General features: G+C 36.1%; 1 protein-coding gene across 5 annotated transcripts in view; it reads left to right on the top strand.

Moving 5' to 3' along the window:
• Positions 1-16,225, top strand: part of G3BP2 (G3BP stress granule assembly factor 2) — a 34,734-nt gene extending 18,509 nt beyond the window's left edge. For 3 of the 5 annotated variants that reach the window (XM_034416094.3, XM_034416093.3, XM_087892244.1), the window contains exons 6-12: positions 307-409; positions 1,473-1,653; positions 5,836-5,931; positions 8,570-8,672; positions 12,722-12,850; positions 13,026-13,144; positions 13,473-16,225. In XM_034416094.3, the coding sequence (XP_034271985.1) occupies positions 307-409; positions 1,473-1,653; positions 5,836-5,931; positions 8,570-8,672; positions 12,722-12,850; positions 13,026-13,144; positions 13,473-13,745 (1,004 nt within the window). In that variant the 3' untranslated portion in view covers positions 13,746-16,225. The remainder of the gene's footprint in view (positions 1-306; positions 410-1,472; positions 1,654-5,835; positions 5,932-8,569; positions 8,673-12,721; positions 12,851-13,025; positions 13,145-13,472) is intronic. The other 2 variants (XM_034416095.3, XM_087892245.1) reach the window with 1 other exon arrangement.
• The last annotated feature ends 9,525 nt before the right edge of the window (positions 16,226-25,750 follow it).

Here is a 25,750-nt window from a genome sequence, read left to right on the forward strand (position 1 = left end):
AATTGCTTAATGAAGTTAGGAATCTACAATAATTAATGTATTTGGAAATAATTGAAAAAATAAAAAGCTATCTCAAAGAAGGGACTTGAGCAAAAGGATGACAGAATTTGAAATACTTATACAAAGCTAAGATCATTTATTAGACTATACCTACAATTTTTTATGGCTTTTGGCATTATGGAAACAGAAATGTATTGTATTGCATGTCAGTTCCTGGAATAAATATGTTTCCTTTCATTTTCAGTAAAATTGAAAATATAAAAAATTACTGTGGCAGGCATCATACTTTTATTAATTATATTTTAGAATCAGAAGATGAAGTAGAAGAGGAAAATGAAGAAAGGCAAACATCACCTGAAACTGTACAAGAAAATACAAGCAGTGCTTACTATGATAGTCATCCTGTAACGTAAGATAATTATCCATGCTTATGTTTCAGACAGTCTGGGCAAATGTGTTTGAAAATCCATGAATCTGTATGTTAATGGTTTTATCCTTAGCCCATAATAAAACAAGATATGAGAACTTGTAATCAAAGTGAAATGAAACCTTGTTCATATTTTCTAAAATGTTTGATACAGGCAGTTAATTATATGGTTAACTATTGATGAATTACTGCAGATTTCATGAGGTTAATTGTTTTTTTTAGTGATCATTATAACTTCTATTATAAATAAAATAGAAATCATTTAATCATACGTTTATCTTTTATTAAAGTTCTTTGTAAAGGGGTTTGTATATAGAAGTAGAATGTGCTAGTGTGTTTTCAGTGCAGCAGGCAGTATTAAAATGATCAACAGTTCTTTTGAAGCCTTTTGAGGTGTATTTTCCTGACAAGTTTTCTAAATGTATAATAGATAATTACGTATGTTTGGATGTTTGCTTGTTTTGCTTTGTGGTAGCCTAGATCCCCAATATAAGAGTGATGTGCCCCGTGAGATGCCCTTAGACCCAGTCAACTTCCTTCTCTACTTCGCTTATTGTTTGTTAATATATTGTTTTAACTTCAAGCAGTTTCTAAATGAATTGTTGTAAGTTGAGGTCTACCTGTATTCTGTCCAAGGCATACTTAGAAAATAAAGTCATGGATGCCTGTAGCTCAGTGTGGAGCTTTTATTACTTTTATGGAGTAAATGGACCTGACCAGAAAAAGGCAGAACACCTTCTGGGTGGCTAGAAAGGGCAGAATATGTTTTCCGAAGGGCCAGATTCATTATGATAGCCACTTTCTCATACAAAAATCTAGAAATGTCCATCTGTCTCAAAATACTAACAACCTCTGCATCTTAAAAAAAAAAAAGGCTTTTAAATTGGGCATCAACAAAAGAGTTCAACTAAAACCTAATGTTAAATGATGCATAAGATGCATATGTAACAATTGTATAGTAAATTGTAGTAGTTTTTTTCCCTGCAAATTGGATAATACTAATAATTTACATTAATAGAAACATTGAAATATCTGATTATTCCAGAAATGGAGTAGAAGAAACATTGGAAGAGTCTTCTCATGAACCTGAACCAGAATTAGAATCTGAGTCAAAAACTGAGGAATTGAAAACTGAAGCGGAAGAAAAAAATCTTGAAGAACTAGAAGAAAAATCTCCATCCCCACCTCCTGTAGAAACTATTTCTCTACCACAGGAACCACCAAAGGTTGGTTAAGTCAATATGGTTTGTGTAATTAAATGGAACCTGATAGCAAAATCTAGATTATGCGGCTGCTCTAAATGTTTATAATCACATATAGATTTAAAGAGAATGTAGCTTGCATTCAGCGTCAGCTATATTCCAGTTGCCCAGCATGTACAAACAGAGATCATAATTACAAACTGTCTAAATCCAAAAGGTAAATACATACAATTGATAGAGGTTCATAAGTATGTGGATATTATTTAGTATTGTAATATTTAAACATTATTGGAACATAGTATTATGTTAAGGCATGTCATTTAATTGGGTGAAAATTAATTTTTGCATTTTTTCAAAAAAATGTGTTTTTACACCAAGAATTCAAATCTGCTGTTATTTTTGCAATTGCACAGTGTTTAGCTTGGTATAGTAAATCTGATCATATACCCCATAAAAGTCTCTTATAACCCAAGAGACTAACTTTATCTTCTCAAAATTATACCCTCCGCTACAAAAATTAAAGTTTTTTTCTGCATGAATCTTACCTAGCTAAGCAAAAAATAATCCATGCAATCATAAACAAACATTAGAAAGCAATTATCTAAGATACAAACATGTTTAAGTGAATTTCATCAAGTCTTGTTTTGATTCATTCTTCGACATCAGCCACCGACTTGTTTCTTGGTCTCTGATATAACTTTCACTTTCTCACGTGTATACACTCTGTTTGCTATTTCTGTGACCTATTTCACACATCTCTCTATTGATTGGACATGACAGGGCCACTGTGGTACTTGCATTGATTCGTCAATGAACATCTTTATTTCTGCTGTAGTCAGTTTGCACAGCAAAGTGGCTCATATACACCTTAAGACCAGTCACATACACCTTAAGTCAGTCAGGTCCAGAGAGTGGATGCTCTCACATTGATTAAAGGTGTTTTTCTTGCACAGAAAAATATCCCACTGTGTCATCGTCTGCATCCCTCAAGTCAATGATCTTTTGCATACCAGCGCTTTCATGAATGTCATCTGAATACAAGACTGTTTGAATTATCACTTGGTTGAAAGCATAACATGCTGAGTGCTGAATTGTTGGCTAAACAGCATATACTACAGCCTTCTTTTGCAATGTGACTTGCTGTAGTTGGAACAACACTGGCCTTCAATCCAGGAATATTTTACTTTGATGTTGAACCAGCAAGGATCGTACACACCAACTATGTATTCCACTATCATTCTTAAGTTTTGGAGTTTTGCCTTTAAAGCCATGTTTTGAAACCAATATTTGAAAAAACCTATTTGCAGTTGTCAGCTAGCATAAATGTTTTGCAGGACCAATTTCCAAAAGAGCCAGATTTGTGGGAAGTTTTCCTGTCCTTATTGCCTCTGTGATCCTATATCCATACGCTTGATCAGTAGGGAGATCCTTTACAACACTGTCATTTAGTGAAATGAGAGGCTCACCAATTGAAACTCTGGTGAATAAAGGATCATTGTCAAGTTCTGTTACAGTGTCTAGCAATTTTAATTGCCCATTTGTTGTTAGAAAAAGTCTTCCCATCCAATTTTGTGATTAAATGTCAGAGAGGTAATTCATTCTTGTGGAGTGCACACACCAATCAGCTTGGTCAAGCTTCCGGTCAAGCTTGACTTGTACCCAATGCATGGCACAACCTTCACAGCCAGTATTAAAATTTGTAGAATTTCCTCCAATGGCCTTTAAGATTTTGTCAATACCTTTCTTTTGCATGAAATACACCAGATTATCTGCAATCACTTGAGCAGGTTTTCTTGTTTTTGAGCCTTTCTGGAGTGAAATAATAAAAATATCTTCCACCCATCTCTCATCGTCTTGCCATTTTTGCCTTTTGACTAGTCATTTCTGCTTGGGCACATCTGGCAACCAATCTGGTGCAATCCAAAAGAATCAATTTTGTCTTTTTGACCTTTAACAAAAGCAAGTTCCTTCAGTGGTATCTTCATCTCCTTAAGGCAGGATCAGTTAATGTGAACTTTTTTGCAGCCAGCAGAAGAGCCAAATTCGGCACACAGAACAATTTCACACTTGTAGTTGAGGATGTCAAACAGTTAAGTTTCATAGTGAAAGTCTCTTTGACATCTAGCTTTCCTCTACCAAGAGATATGTTTTTGGTTTGATCCCAGCTCTTGGTTCTTGTCAAGATTGTCACTCATGAATTTACAATAGGGATCATAAAAGAACTGTTTGCTTATTCCCACTTTTCAAAACTTTTGGATATATGTCTTTTGCAAGATTAGCTGCTGGGTAGTTTCTAACATCATCACTACTTTGATCTCTTAACAGTAGGCCATATCTGAGAATGTCTTGCAGTGTTGGGAGATCAGACGGCAACAAGTCCCTGACAGTCCTAATTAGGGTGCTCATATGAGTGAATGTTCCCAGTCTTGTTCTTTTTTTAGAAGCCATTACCACACTCACAGGAAACAAGGCCAGCAGTATTAATACCCTCAGACAAAATAATGTTAAACAAAAAGAGAAAGACAGCTGAACCTGTGAAATGAAATAAACAAAATGTTAAAAAGTTATGATATTTACGTAGTTACTTACCAAGCACATCTAAATTATATTAAAGTAGCCAAAATATCTTTACAATCCCCAAGGCATGTCACAATTTTTGAAGACCCCTAATGTTCGGAATTGAAAGTTGAATAATTTGACACACCCTAGGATACTATTATGAGCTTTTATTTTAATCATAATTACTTCATATTTTTCACAATTTAATCTGAAATAATCCAATCCTAATAGTAATCCCTTGTTATTGAGTACTAGTTTGTAATATCTGGTTTGTAATGGTAGTAATAATACTTGTTCGTTTGGTTTTGCAGTCTGCAGGAAAACATTAAGAACTTTGTACACAGTCCTTAAATTCTTAAATACATGCATCTTGGTTTTGGTAATTGAAGATTACATACTATATCTCTACTATCTCTGGTACAGAACATAATATTCTTGCTATCTTAAAGAAGGATAAAACATCAGGAGTGTATTGTGAATACAACTTTCTATTATTGAATTTAGCTACCCTTATTAGGGTAATGTAATGATTCTTACTTTAATCAAAGTTAACTTTAATATTACCCCTGGATCTCTTCTAATTTGGATTTCACATTTGGTTGAAGATAATTAATAGTGCTGTTATTTAAATTCATTTGTTTAAATTATTTCTGATGCTACTCATTCTCCATATTATCTTTGGTTAGATAATAGTCTGGGGGGAAAAAGCCAAACTAATCCCAACACAATAAACAATGAAATAATTTAGAATATCAAATAATAAATGTGACACTATCAGGCACTTAAGAGATAAAATAAGCTGTGGACATGAAGTCAAAAATGTAAGAGTAAAAAGAAAGGTTTTCATTTAGTAGTAAAAATCAGATACTTTGGTTTCATCTTTGCGCTCGGGCAAGATCATTCCAAAGCCAGGATATCACAACAGATACCTCAAAGTTTGACATGTCACAGTTTGTATAGCCTAGATAAATGTTTCTCAGCATGGCAACTTTTATGTTTAATATCTTAAGCATTGGTGTCTGGCGAATTCTTGGACTTCAAGTCTGTGCAGCTTAAAGTTGCAAAGTTTGAAAAACATTGCTCTACAATATATTTTTTTCCTGGTACAGCATCTTCAGGTAGATTGTTTAATGCAACATCAGCTCATAAATTGTTTGTAGTATAAATGTTAAGGGTATAGATATTAAGAAAAAGCTATAGCTAATACTTTTCTAAAGTTTCCTGTTACTGAAAAGAACTCCTGATTAATTTTGCTTACATTAATTCAGGTGCTGATACTCATCTTGATGCCATAGCCAAGTTTGCTTTCAGTTCAGGAAGAGAAGAGGTTGAGAAAGTGTTTTACCCATAATATTTTTAGATTTTTAAATGTGCAAATATTAAGTCTGTACTACTTAAAAAATCATAAAAATAATTGAATAATTGACATCGGATATATTAGTAAGAACATTTGTAACCTTATGCAATGAACCTAACAATGGTGCTTGTTTAACTTTAGCTTGCACAGTGAATAAACTGAAAATACATTGTTCTAATTAACTGTAAATTGTGGATTAGAACAGGAATATTTTCATAAACCAGATTTTACTTAAGGAATGCCAAAAGTCTGCCATAATCAGTAGACCAAGTTTGTTGCATTTCCTGTAGGCTTTCTCCTGGGCTTCAGTGACCAGTAAAAACCTGCCTCCTAGTGGTACTATTTCTTCTGGAATTCCATCACATGTTAAAGCACCAACCTCACAGGTAACCAGTCTGTGGATGCCTTAAGTTATTTTCTTGTTTATCTCTGAAAACTGTTTCATTAACAAAGCTGTATTATTTTTCATATACAGCTGATTCTCCTGTACCACAGTTATTTGTTTGCAGGTTGCAATAATGATCTAATAGCATAATCGTTGTCAACATTTTAAAAATACTTGTGAGAGAGTAATGGAAAATATCTGGAAATATCAGGGAGGGAAGAGAACTGCCTTAATAGAAATCTAGCTAACACATTCCAGGAACAATTTACATAATTCTTCATTTCTTTAATTCCTCATTTCTTTATATCTCAAGCTATTTGAAGAAAGTTAGAAAACTCTGCACATACAGTAATTCCCAACAGATTAGTTAGCAAAATACTTAAATAAAGATTTGTGTCTAAATACTGATTTTCATATATTCATATTTAAGATTTGAAAAATATTTTTCTTATTAGAAAAAATAGTTATGGCTTATATCATTGTTGCTGTTTATTTCCTATAATAGTTCTGGAAATAACAAAGCAAAAATATGTATTTTCTATATATCCTCTGCAAGCTAAATGTTTGTGTGGATGAAGTTAATAGTATACTTTTCAAACAAACAATATTAGAATTTCCTGGTAAGAAGATACAGGTTAGGCTAATAGTTAGGGTGCTAGCCTAAAAACCAGCACTTAAACACTGAGTATTAGGCCTCAGCTAAGCTGACTTTGCGTCAATCATGCTGTCTCGGCACAACCAACAGAGAAGAGGGTTTTTTTTTAAATTGATCCCTAATCACTAGTTTGCATAAGCTCTCCTTTATGATGTTAGTACAGGAGGTAATTAGTTCTGAGTTAGAAGGCTTTGTTTGCATTTTTGGTCATTTTCAAGAAGTGTCCATTGACAAACCTAGATTTAGAATTTAGACTACTTCTGATTTTACTGGTTGTACTGCATGTTACAGGTAATGTTTGTACCAATGAGTTAATTCTGTTTGATGATTTAGGATTTTATGGTTTGGGATTAATAGTTGTTTACTATTTACAACACTTCACTGACATCTAAATAATCTATAATTAATCGAAGATATGGATATATATATACGGATATGCTACTGTATGAGAATCTCAATGATTTGCCTTGAATATTATGTATAATGAGGTGTCCAAAACCCCAAGTCACGGCCCACTACTGGGTCTTGAGCCATTTGGAAGTGGGCCATGGAAGTGGCGAGCGTGCTTCCACATACATCCCAGCAGCATGAGCAGCAAACGCCTGCATATGTGCTCCATTTGAACACGTGGCAGGCACAAGAGCCCACAGCTTGCGCAAATGGAGGTGCGCATGTCCTTTCCTTCTACTCACATGGAACCATTCCCCTCCCCCCCCCCAGCCAGTCCGCAAAGCCGGGGAACTCTGGTATAATGTACAGATAGTTCTCACTTAAGCATAGTTGTTAAGCATTAAAAGGGACAACCTAAAAGCTACTTACCACCTGGTACCAAAGGTCCAGTGTCCATCTCCCACATGCCCCATGATTGCATGACTGCATTTTGAGCACTCAACAACCAGGCTTTTATGGCCATTTGCAGCATCCCATTCCAGCATTCCATTTACTTCCAGTTTTCAGCAAAAACAGCCCATAGCAAACAATGGGTTTGCTTTGCAACGTGTTTGCTTTATGATTGCCATAAATGTATTAATAATAAATAAATAAATGTAAAAATGCATCTGCTCATGTGTTGACCTGCTTTACAATAATCATAGCAGGCTCCATTATAGTTGTAAATTGATGATTACCTGTATGATATCCCATGTATTATCTGAAAATTAATGTATCCAGAGAGCAAGGTAATTGTACATGGTGGAAATATAGAGTGTTCTTTTTAACAAATAATACAAGTGCCTGGATGACCTGAGGATATACAAGTTGCTTATCAAGAGCCTAATTGTTTTAAGTAAATATCCCAAAAGAGAAGAAATAATGTGCAATGAGATTAGAAAAAAAAAAATCTCTCCTCTTCCTCAACTTCAGAATGTTTAGAGAGAAGGTATTTGCAACTATAAAATTCCAAATTCATTAGCGAGATGATAAGAAAGAAAATACCCCCAATTTCTGAAATTTCTTCTCCATAATATCTGAAAACCTTCCCATTCCATCTGACTGGCTTTAACTTGGTTCTAATGTAATGTAATTGCTTTTTCCTATTTTTATATTGGTTACTTGCCTTTGTAATAACATAATTTGGCTTTAAAAGTTTCTGGACTGAAAAAATGTATGATTCCGAATACCTCCTATACCCATCTTGTGCATGTGCAGCATGATGAATATTTTTCTTCTGAAAGCAACACTTCATAACTACTTGCCTATAGGGCAAACTAGTGCACAATAATGGAAAAGAACTAAAAATCTCTCATAAGGCTAATATTTTAGTTCCAATCAATATGAATAAAATATATATTAGACATGGGTTACCACACATTTTGTTTGTGATTTTCTTTGCTGATAGAGAAACAAGCCATATAAGTATTGAAGATGTGGAATAAATAGTGAATAAGGGGTGGGGTTTTTGTTTTTTGTTTTTTTTGGTATAAATAATACACAATGCTCATGTTGTTTTGGATGTTGTTATCTTAAATTCTAATATTTTTTTCAGCAAAGAATCGAAACAAAATCTGAAAACCAGTCTCAATCACCTCGTGTACGTGAACAGCGTCCAAGAGAGCGACCAGGTTTTCCATCAAGGGGACCCAGGCCAGGTATTTGTTGTGAATTTCCTAGATTTCCATGAAGATCAAGTTATGAGTTTTCACTTAAAGATTATAGACTTAATATATGCAGGTAAAAAAAAAAACTATACATAGAAGATAGGAGTGCCTTTTAAAATTAGATAGGGGGTAGGACTGTTCATGGATGAATGGAAATTGGGTGAGAACTAAATGTGCCATTTTGAATTCCATGATAGAATATAAAATAAAATATTATTAAGTAAATAATTATGCTGGATAAGAAAATAAATAGGGCTATGCAAAACACTTTTAAATTTTAAATTTTACTTTCAATCCATAATTTTATGAAACTTAGAATCTGAAGATAGAATCAGTGTTCTGAGTATCAAATTGTTTGTTTCATTCATTTGGAAGCATTCCAAGTTTAATATGTGTTACATCATGTTTGTAGTTCTTCCAGAACACTTTGCACTCATGACAAATTGATTTTCCCAGATGTCCCATGAAATTTCATTCATAAAACATTTCAAAATGAAACTTTTACATATTTTTACTCTGGAATAAAGTTTTTCCATGTAAACAGGACTTTTTACAGTGACCCTACTCTAACAATATAGTGATTTTTTAAAATATTGTGATAATTCAGGAAGTCCTTGTTTAGTGATTGCTTCATTTAGTAATAGTTCACAGTTACAACAGTAATGAAAAAATAATCTTTGCAGTTTTGTAAAGCAAAGGAAAGCTGAAATAAGAACACAAGTATAGTGGTGGTTTCATTTAGCAGCTGCTTTACTTAATGACCAAGTTGTCAATCCCGTTGGTCAATAGCGAGGACTACCTATAATAGAAATTTGAGTTCCTTGCTGTTTTCAAAATTTCTTTTGTGAATATAGTTCAGATTTATAATCTTATACAACAGCTGAGTAGAGCCTTAAATAATGTTGTTTCTGAGTAACAAACTTGCATTAGAAATCAAATGAAATTGACAGTGAAAATCACATGAATGCTATATGAACTGCACAGAATTGTTCTGCATAAATATATGGAACAAATATGTTCAGATAACTATGACTATATTTACTGGAACAGTTAGGACCCTGTTTGGTATACTGGTTAAGGTGCCAGACTAGAAATCTAGTCCTGTCTTAGGTCTGAAAGCCAGCTGAATGACTTTGGATCAGTCACTGTCATCAGTCCAGTTCACTTCATATTGTTGCTGTGTAGAAAATAGGAAACTAGGAGGAGGAAGGAGTATTAATTATGTTTATCACCTTGTTATTAATAAAAATAATAAAAATGTTGTTTTATGGCCCTTTGTGTAATCAAAGCGCATAAGCAGCAACTTGTGAGGCTAAGTAAAACTGCAATAAAAATCTCTAATAGCAGATAACATATACTGTAGGTTCATAAGAATTTTTCTGGATCTAAGAAAAAGGTACAGTTCAGTAGGCACTGCTAGGTAGGTATCTTTTTGTAATGACTTATAGCTTTTTTTCATTGATAACAAAATGAGTAAGAGTCTTTAAACATAGTTTTTACAGAATATGTATAAAACATTTTTATAAAAAATTCAGGGGAGACTCACAATGATTATATGCACCATATGCTTAGAAAAAGCTGAGTTCACCAACTTTTACAGTTAAAAATATAATATTTTTGTTTTGGATTTTACATGATTCTGGCAGTGACAGTTATGAAAGGAACAAGAATTATGAAGGTCTACCCTCCCTAATCTACTTCCAGTGAAAATTATTCTGCCCTCCAAAAATCAGAAATCATTGCCCAGATGTTTAATTTTAACCTTGCATTTATAAGAACTAAATAATTCCTCTAAAAATAGAAATTTGGCAAACATATTTTCATTTGTATTCTCTATATCCTTGTATATAAGTTATACTTCCTATTATAACTTTAGAATAACAATGTATTTAAGCAAATCAATCTATTTTGAATAAATGAAGCTAAACATTTTACAGGCTGTCAGTTTTGGGTGCTGCTAAAGTAGTTATTTGAATCATGGCCAATAGGGTTTGAAGCAGATATGCACAAAATCTTGTCTCTTGATTTGGCTATTGGTCCATTTCATCACACTTACAGCCAGATGTTTCTGTATCCACCCATATGTTTCTTTGTAACCAAAAGGATTTAGCCACGTGTAACACACTATGTTGTGTTACTTTGAGTGAGCATGTGTAGTGTTCTGCTGCCAAAAAGAAAATAACAGAAGTCCTCTTCCAATGTTTTCCTGATTTTTTTCCTTCTTCTGTGGCATTTTATTTCTTGTAATTTCATGGCTGACTCTATCTATAAATTTGATACAATTAAGTAGAACAAAAAGAAGCTTATAGAATTCTTTGGCAATACTACTGCATTGTTTTAGATGTCAATAAAGGAGAATATTTGTAGTTCAGTGTTGAAATGAGGGGTCCTTGGTGCTCTGAGCTTGCTTGTTTTCTTGCAGACATTTCATTATCTAAACTAGGTAACATCATCAGTGCTAGTAAGGATTGGGGTTTGCTGTCAGTTTATATTCTAGTGTGGGTGTCTGCAACCTGCAGCTCCGGAGCCGCATGTGGCTCTTTCGTCGCCCTGCTATGGCTCCCTGTCGGCTGAACCCACCACTGACTGACCCCGCCCCTTGCCCTCCTCTCCCAGTCACTCCTCGCCTGAGAAAGTAAGGGTAATGGTGGGAGATGGAGACTTGCTCCATATTCCAGAGCGGGAGCAAAGCACCCTGTACTTGCCATATCTCGCAGGCGCTTCTTTTGATCCTTGTTGGTACTGCGCGCGCCTCAGTCACTCAGGGAGATATGCAACTTGCTCTCCACCTCAAAACACTGACCTGGCCCAGTTGCAGCCAATGCTCTGCATCGTAATGGGCTCCAGGAAGAGGAGGGGACACCGTCTCCTCCATTGTGAAGTGTGCTAAATTTAACTGTGCTGCGCAAGGCGCTGTGAGAGCAACGGGCAGGCTATGGAGGTGGCAACAGTAGTGGCATCGGCTGCAGCCAGGCCAAACCAGTATCTCAGGGCAGAGAGCAAGTCGCATGTCTCCCTGAGAGACCAAGGTGTGCACCCATCAACAAGGGCCGGAAGAAGCACGTGCAAGATATGGCAAGTACAGGGGTGCTTCACTCCCACTCTGGAATATGGAACAAGTTTCCATTGCCTGCTGTCACCCTTACCTTCTCAGGCCAGGCAAGGAGTGACTGGGAGGGGAGAGCGAGGGGCGGGATCAGCCAGTGGTGGGTTCAGCCAACAGAGAGCCACAGCAGGGGGACGAAAGAGCTTCATTTATCTGGAAACCTGAAATGACTCTTGATTTAAATATGGTAAAAAGCACCCAAAGAAGAAGAAAGAACAACATCAGCAAAACAACAACAACAACCCTAGCCTGTTTTTGGAAATGGTTCAGCAGGGAGCACACACATACACACACACACATGAGAGGGAGAGGGAGAGACAGAGAGAGAATGAGAGAGACAAAGAGGGAGAAAGAGAAAGAGAGACAGAGAGAGCAAGATATCTGTTTCCCACAGAAAACACCAGGAGCCACAAAACCTGGGTAAGCATGGCGGGGGTGTTGGTGGTCATGTGACTAGGTGGGAGTGAGTGACGTTGAGTTGGCCATGCCCATCCAGGTTTTGTGGCTCCCGGTGATTTCTTTTCTGTGGGAAACTGATCCAAATGGCTCTTTGGGTTAAGGTTGCAGACCCCTGTTCTAGTGGCTTGCCCTGTCAGTGTTGATTGAGCTGTTTAATATTGGCTTCTTTGGCAATTTCTTGATTTGGATATTGTTTACTTGATTGTTAGTCTGATGTTAATTTTGGAGTTAATCTATGCTGATATAAGTGCTGATAGCTGGTGGAGCAATTTTTTTGGATAGGTTTAAATTTATTAGAAACCAGTAAAATCGTATCTTCCTTATTTTTCTCTTTTGAGATTATCAGATTTTCTAAAACATATCTGAGTCTAAAAGAAGAATTGTGTGATTGAAATACCAATATAAAATTACCATTATGTATGCTTATTAAAAGATATGATTTTTACATTAATTTTTCATGTTTTAATTACTATAGGCCGGGGGGATATGGATCAAAATGAATCAGAGAGTCGTCGAATAATTCGATATCCAGATAGTCACCAGCTCTTTGTTGGCAATCTGCCACATGACATTGATGAAAATGAACTGAAAGAATTCTTTATGAGTAAGTAATTTCTCTTTTACTTTGCTATGAAGCCTAGTGGAGAGAAAACTCCATATTTTTAGATTTTTAAGCCCTATTATAATTCAAATATTAAACTGCTTCTATAAGCAACATGTCATTTCTGTTTAATCCATGAAATGCATTTTTCCTAACCACCTGCGTTATATTTTTACAGGTTTTGGGAATGTTGTAGAACTTCGTATTAATACAAAAGGTGTTGGAGGAAAACTTCCAAACTTTGGCTTTGTGGTGTTTGATGACTCTGAACCAGTTCAGAAAATTTTATTGGCCAAAGTAAGTAATTTGACTATAGTCACTGGATGGTGATTACCAGAGTGAATTTAGTTTGAATCAGTTCTGAAATTCGTTTATAAGTCCTATATTGGTCTTCTATTAGTAGACTTCTCTAGATGAAGAAAAAGTAGTGAAATATCTATTCTTGAGAATATTAGTTGCAGAATGGAGCAAATGTTTTCGTAGACCCATTATTTCAAGTTTAGCTGAATAAATTTTGAGCTAGAACATGTTTTTCATATAAACTATTATTGGCCTGTGTCTTTTGGATATTCAACTAACTAAACTTTTTGGTATTACCATTCTTCCCTTCCTCTTCATTTAAAAGCCTATAATGTTCCGTGGTGAGGTGCGTTTGAACGTAGAAGAAAAAAAGACCAGAGCTGCTCGTGAAAGAGAAACTCGAGGTGGTGGTGATGATCGCAAGGATATTCGGCGCAGTGACAGAGGCCCTGGGGGTTCACGTGGCATGGTGGGTGGTGGAATGATGCGAGACCGTGAAGGCAGAGGGCCACCTCTGAGAGGTGCCATGGGCCAGAAGCTTGGCTCTGGAAGAGGAACAGGGCAGATGGAAGGCCGATTCACAGGTCAACGTCGCTGAAGATTCATTGTTGGCAGGCAGTCTTGACAGTGATACGTTATTCGTCATGTTTGCATTTTTGTTAATTTTCTGGCTTTGGAATGTAACATAGCCTTTTTTTTATCATTTCTTTGGTGTGAAAAACATCTTTTGATCACCAGGTAAATTGTGGTGGACATTCTTTTCCTAATTTCATGACGAAGTCATAATGTTAATTTATAAATTAGTCTTGGGGATTAGGGACCGAGAAATGATCATTTAAACTTTCTGCAGCAACAACAAAGGACAAAGGGTATGCCTAATTGAGTTAAGGTCTTTCCAGTGTGTTAAAATCCTTCTGCTGCACATTTCGTTTAAGTGTTACTGTTGGAAATGCAAATAGTGCAATCTTAGAATTGGAAAAGCTTCCTCCCCCCCTTTTTTTTCTTTTAGAACTCTTGATTCCAAACAACTCACGTTGTGAACTTTAAGCGCACTAATGGGTACCTGCCTCATCTTACATTGACATCTGCTGAAAGCAGCAAGGAAAAATAATAGCTTGTGAAATGATGCGGGCATCTGCTCTGCTTGCTGTGACCAATATATGTACACGTAAACCTTAACAAGACTAAAAATATGTTCCAGAAGGAAACCATTTAGCTGTAAACACAAATGTAAAACTTCAAAAATCATAGTCCTAAATAGAAAAAAATTTTTTTTCTTTTTTAAAAGTCTTATGAGCTTTCTGCCTCTCTGTAAATGGGGATGGTTGATTGCTCTACACACTCCTCTTACCTTTTCCCTTTCTGTAAGCAGTGTACAGTGAAAAATTGTCTTTACTGTATTGAGGTCTCTGGTAATGTAATAAGCATGATGGTGCCTTCTATTAAATACATCATTCCAGTCTTGCTGGTGATTTTGTACAGTATAGTGTATGAATGGCTGTGCTGCAAAACTTTAACAGCTGTAAAAATGTTTATAAAATCATTGTATAAAATTGCAGTATCTTTAAATCAGTAAAGGCTACTGGAATATTACTTGCCTAGCTCTATAGTTAAGTTTTTGAAGCCTTGGAACAAAAGAGGTATTAAGTGGGAGATGCTTTTTAAAAATTGAAGTTTGGTTATAGAATTGAGTATTCCTTTTGCATAAACAAGTCCAAAGTTAATCAAGTGGGGTTTTTTTGTTTTAAGTAAACTCCAGATAACATATTTAATATACAACTTGTTACACTCAAGGATACTGCAATTTTCATGGAGCAGGGAAATAGCTCAAATACTTGCTACTTTCAATTTTTGAACTATCACCCATTTTGCACAAACTTTGAAGTGACTTTGCCTACAAGACTCAGATTTGTACATAGAGGGAAGATCTCTTCTTATGTATTTGGACTTGGTGGAGCATCTTGCGTTTGGATGAAAGGTTTGCTGTTTCCAGTTCCTGTTTGCATAGATAGCACATTCCAGAAAACTGCAGATGTAGCGAACAGAACTCCCCAGTTTCATGCTAGACAGTTCAACAAACCCTCACTCAGGCTTACTCTTGAAGAGGGGAGACAAAAGCTTGTGACCGTTCAGAACTGCTCTAAACATGGAAGACCTCATATGCTATGATGTAACAAAAGCCTGTAATGCAAGAAGCATTTGGTGAAACTAACCATTTGTTGTTTCCCAAAAATGTGGAAAATTTTGCCTGTAGAGGTGTGGAGTAAGTTTATATTGTTTTTTACTCCCCAAATTGAGATCTTCCATGTTTGATGGTAAGTCTTGCACTATTTTCATACACTTTCTGGGATACATTTCTCTATTTCCATGTTTATGTGAGGGGAGGGGGTCGTGCTGAATTGTTTCATTTTCAGATGATACCTGGATATGTAGTACTTGAATGCTTCTCCATGAACTATATTGAATTCAAAACCTTTTTTTAAACTGCTTTTCTCAACAAGCAGTTATGTACCAGTGTTTCAGTATTTATATTTGGCTTTTTAGTGCTATAATACCATCTTCTGTAAAACTGTTAAGGCAAACAGCACTAATGGAATAACAATAATAAATAATGTAATAAATAATGTAATGACAATTAGAGGAGCTACCGAGCCATTGAGCTTTCCAGTTTGCTTCTTTAAATGCCATGAACTAACGATATTGGAAGCATACACAGACGTTTACATGGTGATTATTCACCTACTTTATAGTGGAAACATAGTGTTCTTGTCTCTCTTTTCAATAAATGTACCTCTAGAAGAAAAGAACAGATCTCTTTGACCTATTTTATTGCTGATTTGTTGATATAGGTAATATTGCTATTGTTACAGTCCTATGTCAACAAACTTGCTTTAATCATCTTTTGGCTTTAATAGGTATGCAAACAATGGACTACCATCTTTATTGCTGTAATGTGTTGAGCATTATATGCTAGTAGAACCTAGTTAATTGTTGCAGGTGGAAAATATTTACTTTTAAGTTTCCATTTTTGAATGTGTTTTGACTAAACATACTAATAAACTACTGATGTCTGCAGCATTTACAAATGGTCCAGAATTCTCTCTCAATGTGATTTAGTATTCCAGTTTGGCAACTTTCTGACAAGTAATCCTGCTTTGGTGATATACAAAACTGCCTCATCCACATCATTTCATACTGAACTGTGGTACAGCTTAACGATGGTAATTGAGACTGGCAACTCTGTTGCTAAGCAATAATCTTAAAGCATGACATCATATGATTGTGCCTGACTTATAGTGGCAGTTGCAGCAGTCTGAGCTACTGTTGTTAGATAAATCCTAACGATTACAGCATCCCACTGTATCTCTGATTTCCCCATTGATTGTGTCAGACGCTGACAGTGAAGACCATAAATGGTGATCGTATGAATGTGGGATCTGCAACCATCATAAATCCAACCCAGTTGTCAAATGCATAGATTGTGATCATGTAATCACAGGGACACTGAGACAATGACCATGAGACCCCTTCACAAGGACATCTCATTCAGCTGGTTGTCAACAAGGACTATCTGAATTCCTTTTGATTGCAGACATTTCATTCTATATTTAACACACATGCTAAAATATTTCTATTTTATTAACTCATTGCTGCTTACAATTTAATGTTTTTATTTTCTTCAATAAAATCAGGCATCTTTTAAAATTTACTAGATTCTTTGCAGTGATAAAACAGTCGAACTTTAACTTTAAAAACCAAAGCAGATACAAAGTTATCACTTAATGATTCTACACTGTATATCACTTGTGCTTATGAGCTCTCATTTCTGTATTGCTATGGTTAATTCATATGATTAGTTTGTATGTTTTTGATTATGTGCCATCCAGTTTGTGTCATTACTTAGTGATCACCTACATGGATTTTTCCCAAGGTAATCTATTCCCAACCTGATTCTTTAGGTTTTCTAAAGGTGAATTTGCTGCTGTAGTTGAGTCCATCTTGAATTGATCATCATCACGTCTTTCCCAGCACTGTAAAATTCTCAAGAGAGCTAGAGTTTCCCATAATGTGTTGAAAATATGATAATTTGACCTTGGTCATTTGGGCCTTGAAGGAGTTTTTATGAGTTTTCACTGGCTGGTAAATGATATATTTTTCTACTTTAGAGAAGATGAGTAGCTAAAGCAGTTCTTTGATTCCATTGTTTGACACCTTGATTCTTGTGGGATTGCAATATATGTTTGGGGCCTGATGAAACCTGGACTGATTATGTATATTTAAAATGGCATGCGAAATTGTTTCTTGAAATGAGAATCATTTCAGTAGATACATCTTTGCCAAGGAAAACTAAAAATCTGTTCAATGAACATTTAAATGATTATATTTAAAGTCTATGAAATTGATTACAAATAATCCTCAATTTATGACTGGGTGCTTAACAGCTATTCAAAGTTACAATGGACTCCCAAAAGCTACTTATAACTCAGTCCTGAAGTTAAGGCTGCTGCAGCCCTCCCACAGTCATTTATCCTTATGGCCAAGTGCCTCCCCCTGCTTAGCTGCCTCCACATAGTGTACTCATGCCTTTCCCCTCACACTGGATCCCAGTTGGCCATTCCCCCATTAGGCTCTAGCAAAATTTTCCTTCACCACCAGATCCCTGCAAGCCTTTTCCCCCCACGGGTCCTCTTAGGCTTTCCTACCCCCACCAGATCTTTCCAGCCTTAAATCTGATTCCTACCTCACCAAGCCCCATACACTCATCTTTAATGTAGTGACACTACACTAGGAGTTCTAGGACAGTCCACTGGTGGAGGGGGGGGTGCAGGGGAAGGCCTGCTGTGGCCCAAGAGTTGGAAAGCAGAACACAGTGTCTTGAGGTGGGAGAGGTCTTAGGGAGCCCAGGGAAGTGGCTTGCACTAGGCCGTAGAGGGCCTCCCTTACCCCTAAGGCACCTGTGTTCCACTCAATGACCCACATGCTCATTTAACAGCTTCATCAGGGAAAGAGCAGAGGATAATGGCCATTAAACAAGCCTGTCTCACTTAATGGCTATCATAACATGTTCATAATGGGAAGGCTTCATTATAGTCATATGTTAAGGACTATTTGTATATCTTATGCTTTATAACTACATATGGAATGTTTGGTATTATCTGAGCTTGGTTGTTTTCTTGCAGATATTACCCAGCTAGGTAATATCTGGTGTTAATAATATTCTAATCAAGGAACAACCAAGGAGAAACTACACCCCACCAAAACTAGCAAGGAAAACTACTATATACAAACAAGGAGCAAATCCTACATTCAATAACACTAAAGATGTTAGCTAATTGGATAATGAAACGTCTGCAAGCAAACAACCAAGCAAGGACTCCACAATTTAACTCTTCTTCTTCTTCTTTTTTTTTAATTTGATTTATATGCCGCCCTTCTCCGGAGACTCAGGGCGGCTTACAATGCGTTAAGCAATAGCCTTCATACTTTTGTATATTCATACAAAGTCAGCTTATTGCCCCCACAAACTGGGTCCTCATTTAACCTACCTTAGAAAGGATGGAAGGCTGAGTCAACCTTGAGCCTGGTAAGATTTGAACCTGCAGTAATTGCAGGCAGCTGTGTTAATAACAGGGTGCTTTAGACCACTGTGCTACCAAGGCTCTTCAGTTACATTTATTCTTTTTATTGCATAAGACTTGCTTCATATATTCACTATAGTTGAGTTTTATTTTGCTTCACTGATTTATCTTGTATGTGTTTTTTTTTCCCCCGCTCAGTTTAGTTTTCTGGCAATTATATAAATATGGTCTGCCTCCTAATCTCCTAGTCTAGTCTGCAGATAGACATAGACATAGAATCATAGGGCTGGAAGGAACTTTTGAGGACTTCTAGTCTAACCTCCTGCAGAAGGCAGGAGACCTTATACCATCCTCTGGGATTTCATGATGATGTCTGATTTAAGTATTTAATCTGGCCTGCCCATCCTTATCTCTCAAGGGGAGCCAAAAACAATATTTTAAAAAATGGAAAATTAACCATACCCTAAAGCTAAATAATAGTATGGATGGTTTTGCCTAGACTTAATTGCATACCTTAAGAACATTCAAATCTTTCATACCTGGAAAGAAAGTAGGTATTCTACCAGTTAGAACATAAAGTGAGAAAATGAAGCACAATGAGATAGAAATAATGTAAAACTCTTATATCCAGTGACAAATATACAAAACTATTAAATGTTTTGAAAAATATTGCAGAGGGAATTTGTGCTCTGTTGATTATTATTTCTATCATTGTAAGGCATGATGTCCAAAGATAATGCACAAATTTGGAAGGCAGCTGGAGCATCATTCAAAGTCTAATGAACATAGCACCACAAATTGCACACACTGAACAAATATTCAAAGCATTAAAATATAGTATATGTAAAAAGTTTCTGGAATTTTTTTATCAGGCAAGGTGGCTAACCCAGGGGAAAAAAGGAAAATATAGTTGGTATTTAAATCACATTTGAAACCTGTTGCAATTTTAATAGACTAATGTGCAAACATGCACATTGGCGTCTATATATTCTGAAATATTGTCAAATTGTATTAGTTATTCTTGCGAAACTTTCAGAGAAGAAGGAAGAAGTAAATATTTGTCCCCTTTTAAAAATATAAAATCCAAATGTTACAGAATGCATAGAAAATAATAATCCTTTACAAATTTATCATTTCTGATATTTTTATTACACAACTCTCTTTTTTATGCAAAAGCCCTTAAAATCAGTATGTAAATGTAGAATGTTTCAAGAAAAATTGTCATACTTTTCTATGATTTGACAATGATTATTAAGTTTCACAGTCTGAGTATGCAGATTTATTTATTTTTTTATTAAATTTATATACTGCCTCTCTTGCCTAGAAGAGTTTGTAGGCAACTTGCAATCATGAAAACAACATGTAAAACATTAAAACAATAAATATTAACATTGAAATTAATGTACATTAATTTAAATTAACAAGATGAAAAAGAAGGGAACACGACACAGGGAACAGGTGAAGTTAGACAAGCTCCTAAATCCATACTATCAGTGGAAATATATAGCATTAGCTATTTCTAGATAGGAATAGTCTGAAAAAATAATGTATTAATAAATTAGAAATTATTACAATAGGCTTTGTGCAGGGCTAGTTTTCAAATGGTTATGGAAGCTACCATTTTCACTATTTGATTCTAAAGTGAATATACAGTATCAAGAATATATTAAATCTATTTTTAAGATACGTTACCAAATCAAATGCAGGGGTTTCTATTAACATCAAGCTTTATGTGTTCATAGAATAACAGTTGTAAGGAATTTTGGAAGTCTCCTAGTCAATCCCTTGCTCAAGCAGGAGTCCCTATATCATTCTGGTAAAATGGCTGTCCAATCTTTTCTTAAACACCTCAGTAATTGAGCATTTACAGCTTCTGGAGGCAAGCTGTTCCACTGGTTAATTGTTTCATTATCAGGAATGTTCTCCTTAGTTTTAAATCATGATTAGTTTCCATTCATTGCTTCTGTTAGGTTGTGGTCTACTTTGTCAAATGCTTTACTGAAATCTAAGAATACTATGTCCACAGCATTTCACCGGTCTACTAATTTTGTTACTTTGTCAAAGAATGCAATAAAATTTGGTGTGATCTGTTTTTGACAAGCCCATGTTGGCTTCTGATTATGACGTTTGTCTTTATCTGTTTGCAGGTTTGTTGCTTGATTATCTTTTCCTGAATCTTTCCAGGTTTGATGTCAGACTGATAGAGCTGTAGTTTTCTGGATTTGTTTTTTTCCCTTTTTTTGAAGATGGGAACTATATCAGCCCTTTTCCAGTCCTCTGGTAGTTCCACAGTGCTACAGTGCTACAGGATCTTTGAAAGATATGATTCAGTAATTCTGAGATCACATCTGTTAGTTCCTTCAAAATAGGGGTGAAATCCAGCAGGTTCTGACAGATTCTGGAGAACCGATAGCAGAAATTTTGAGCAGTTCAGAGAACTGGTAGCGGAAATTTTGAGTAGTTCGTAGAACCAGGAAATACCACCTCTGGCTGGCCCCAGAGTGAGGTGGGAAGGGAGATTTTGCAATATCCTTTCCCCAGGAGTGGGGTGGGAATGGAGATTTTGCAGTATCATTCCCCTGCCACGCCCACCAAGCCACACCCACAGTAGTAGTAAAAAAATTGGATTTCACCACTGCTTCAGAACCTTGGGTGTAATCCATCTGGTGATTTGCGTTCATCTAGGGTGTACAGGTGTTCCATTTTCTTGCCTATTTTAATTAGTCTTTTACGGTTCTGTTTTTAGCAGGCTGGGCTATTTTTTCAATTTGCATGACAGATGCAAAGAATGAATTAAGCAGCTCTGCTTTTTCTCCACTACCCATAAGTTCCTTGCCATCTTTTCCCATTAGTAATGTAAAGTGATGCTTTATTATCTGGTGGATTACCATTTTTCTCTGAAAAATTATAATCTAATAAAGATGTCACCTTAACACTGCTACAGAAATGAGTCAATGTGAGAGAAGTTCTCGATACAAGAATCCAATTACTATATGGAATTTTCTTCTTACTTTTATTGACAGGATCATCACCTGAAGATTCTTTTTTCCCCTCCGTGCATGATAAAAGTGTTCATATACATCTTTTTGTTGGTTGTTGTTATAGTTCTTATGCTTGTTATCTTGTGGCATAACTTTAACTAGGGTTGTGCATATCTTTAAAGAGGTTTGTTGCTGTATCAGAGATATGAGCAAAACATCTTTCTGAAGTAACATCATGAAGCAGTGCCTACTTGGTGTCAGCAGACTGGCAGGTTCATTTTCCTTCCTTGATAATAGGCCTTTCTGTACACATGATGCAGAAGCAAAAATAAAGTGGCTAATCAAAGTATATATTATCTGGACCCATTCCAATCAAGTTTCAGACCTCAATATGGAACAGAAATAGCACTGCTCACCAGATGATCTCTGGTGAGTATGGGATCCATCTTTGCTCTCAACCTCTTAATGGCTTTCCCTATCATTAACTATGGTATCCTTTGAGGCCAGCTGCAGTCGGGACTGGGCAGCACAGTTCATGGCCACTCCTTTGCAGTGTGTCAGACGGCTTGGTACTCTCTCCGCTCCTTTTTAACATTTACATGAAGTTGATGGGAGATCTGCCATCATGGGATGAGATACTATCAGTCACCAGATATAAACAATGTACCATCAGTACATTGATGATACTCAAATTTATATCTCCATCACTGGTGACCTAAGTGATGTTATTGCTGCCATTTTGGAGCAACCCTAACCCTGGAGGCTCTCAATGGAAGGAAGACAATAGGCTTTGGCTGAATCCTGCTAAGATCATGTTGTTTTGGGGTTGTAGAGCTTTGGGAAATAGGACTTTTAACATCTGGATGTGGTTAACATTGTTCTGGATGCAGCTGTACTGCCCCACAGACCTGGTGCACATCTTGGGGATTTTCCTTTACTTATAATTCTGCTCAAAGAGCAGTTGGCAATCATGGCTAGGATAATTTTTGCGCAACTTTGGGTAGTGTCCTTTCCTGGGTCAGGAGTATCAATGCTCAGTCACTTAAGTCCTGGTCTTCTCATGCTTGGACTATTGCAATGCACTCTACATGTGGCTACCCTTGAAGAATATTCAGAAACTGCCGATGGTGCAAAATGCAGCTACACAGAAGTTCTTGGTACCTCTAAGGAGGAACGTGTTAACTGCTGTTCTCTGAGTGCACCGGTTCCCAGTCTGCTTCTGGGTCCAAATCAAGGTGTTAGTTTTTACTCTTAAAGCCCTTCATAGAATGATCCAGGTCATCTCAGGAACTGTCTCATCTCAATAAGATTGGCCCATCATGAACATATGTGGACTTCCTGCTGATGTCGCGGCAAGATCAGACGCAAGGAGTGGTTCTCCATGCTCCTGCGCCAAGTTTTCTCCATTGGAGGGCTCCAAAAGGAGCTAAAGCCATCTGTAGGGGTGGTGAAGGAAAGAGGGGTGCCCTGTAGGTCGGGGAGAGTCACAACTCTCCTGATTGATCCAGGGCTCTTCCCTCTTACTCTCGATGAGAAGAGGCAGGCATCATGGCTGCTGTGAAGCTAGGATAGCCAAGGCAACAAAGAAAATGAAGGAGTGGTGTAAATGAACAGTGATCAGAGCCAAGCGAGATTATTCTTTTGCTACTTAAAAATTTAACCCTAAAAGGAAAAATATCCAGGAAAGAGACTCTTAGAACTATTTGTTAAAGTGGTGAACAATTATTCAGAAAAAAATCTCAGACCCAAAAGAAAGGAACTAAGGGGAGAAATGCAATTTTTTAAATAAAATAAAATAAAACATAGAAAATTGTACTTCTAAGCTGGGTAGATGCTGTTTTGGAAAGGCATTTTAAAATGCTGCAACTTTTTACTTAAATAATTGACTTTGCTTCTACAAATTGAATTAAAATTGGATTAAATACCAGTTAGAATTGAGACAATGCTGAAACCTAAGTTGAGGGTGCCACCTACTGTTGAATGGAAAATATACTATACTCTACAAGCCTGGGAAAATTTCTGATAAGACAAATAAACAAATCTACCTGGAGACCTGTAGTAATACTTAATTGTTTTTTATTTATCTACTCTATGACTATTGGAGGCTCAACTGCGAGACCAAGGAAGAGATCTAATTAAAGCGACTTTTGAATATTAAGAAGTATGATTAAACTTATAAAATGGATTTAAGGAGACATTTGGAGAGCTTTCTGGACTACTTAAATGGATCTGATTAACTGTGGGACATAAAGAAGGATGACTACTGTACTCTCTGAGGAGCAACATTAGACCTGAATATATGGTTTTTGGACTATTGAGCAAGAGTGGGACTTACTAAAATAAAACAAGATGCTCCACCAGGGGGAAATGAGTGGATTTTTGGAAGAAATGACACTGTTGTTTCAAAATATTAAGGATCTTATGACAAAGAACTGTAAAGAGATAAAGAACCTAATGTATGGCACATATGGGAAAATAGAAAACATTCAACAAGAGACAATGAATAATGAAATGAAAGATCACTATGTCCAGGAAAGGGGGGAGACAACAGAAGGAATGGAGGAAAAGACAGAACAGACAAATCAACAAATAAAACACGAAAACAAGAAGGAGAAGACAATAAAGATAAAAATGACTGATGAAATAAAGCAAGGAAAAAGTATTTTAAGAGATTTAAAAATGGATTGGGATAAGCAGGATGATACTTTAGAAAGGGAGACAGGAGAGATAGGAGCTTGGGTAGACACTCTAGAGGCCTGGCAACATGAGATGGGAGAAATATATAGACTGAATAGTAAAGATATAGAAGTTGATAGAGACAAAGTTCCAAGAGAGAAGTATGGGAGGCAATCCAAAAAATTAATAAGAATTGAAGCATTAATATGGGCAAGAGATAATGGATAGAAAGGAAAGGTCTTTTAATATAATGGTGGACTGACTGAGGCCTATCTAAAAGTTAGAATAGAGGTGGAAATAAGAGATAGGAATATTAGTATACACATTTTTATATAACAGAATAAAAGTAATAATTAGATGGGAAGATTAGAGGTTGGAAGACAGTATTATGTATGTTCAAATAATATTGTGATTGGCATTAGAATGGCACATTGAAACAGTAAACAAATAATGAAGGATTATATTTTAATACAACATGCCTATTAATACTAAAATTATATGTTTGATTGTGATAAATATTATTAACATTATTATTTGTATCAAAATGAATGACACCCAGATGCCACACTATTCATGTATTGATATTGATGTATATTTAAAAACAGAAATATATATATGCAAAAAAAAAAAAGATTGGCTCATCGCATCCATGCCAGCAGAAAAGGCAGGCTGCAGATCTCATGGTCAAGAAATTCAAACTGGTGGAGTCTAGGAAAAGAGCCTTTTCTGATGTTTCTTGCCTTCTGGAACATCATACCCTGAGGTGAGATCCATATGGACTCTTGACTTTCTGAAATGGCCTTAAAATCTAGATCTATTGGTTGATGTAGGGTCTTAATAAGGTCCCATCATTCTAGAAGTGATTAATGGACTAAGATAAAACCCCATGTTCACCTGTTTACCTTGTTCCCTTCTTTCCCATCTGATTTTTAAATCAGTTGTACTCTTAATATTTGTTTTAAAGTTTTGGGTTTTTAAAAATTGACTGTAAACTACCACAAATTGCCTCTATGCAAGATGGGCAGCATATGCCTAATAAATGGTATTAACATAGTCCCTCTGAGTATTTTCCATTATTAACCCAAGTCGTCCTACTCTTTCTTGAGTTGGGACAAAACAATGCAAACATAAAATTTGCTTCTCCCACCTGCCAGTTGACAATCCTGTACTGTTTGTACTGTTTCTGTTCCAAGTCATTGCCAAATGATGTTATCATGATTTGGGAATGTGCTACACACTATATACAAGAGCACTTATATTCTACTCTGGTTTTGTTGTGAGTTCAACACACCACGATCCAGTGGGATAAATATCTTATCAACCACCTCAGCAGGAATGGATTAGCCTCCCACCACCACTACCTTGCC

The sequence above is a fragment of the Pantherophis guttatus genome, chromosome 4, assembly GCF_059756535.1.
Source record: "Pantherophis guttatus breed Tessera chromosome 4, ASM5975653v1, whole genome shotgun sequence".
Taxonomy (NCBI): Eukaryota; Metazoa; Chordata; class Lepidosauria; order Squamata; family Colubridae; genus Pantherophis; species Pantherophis guttatus.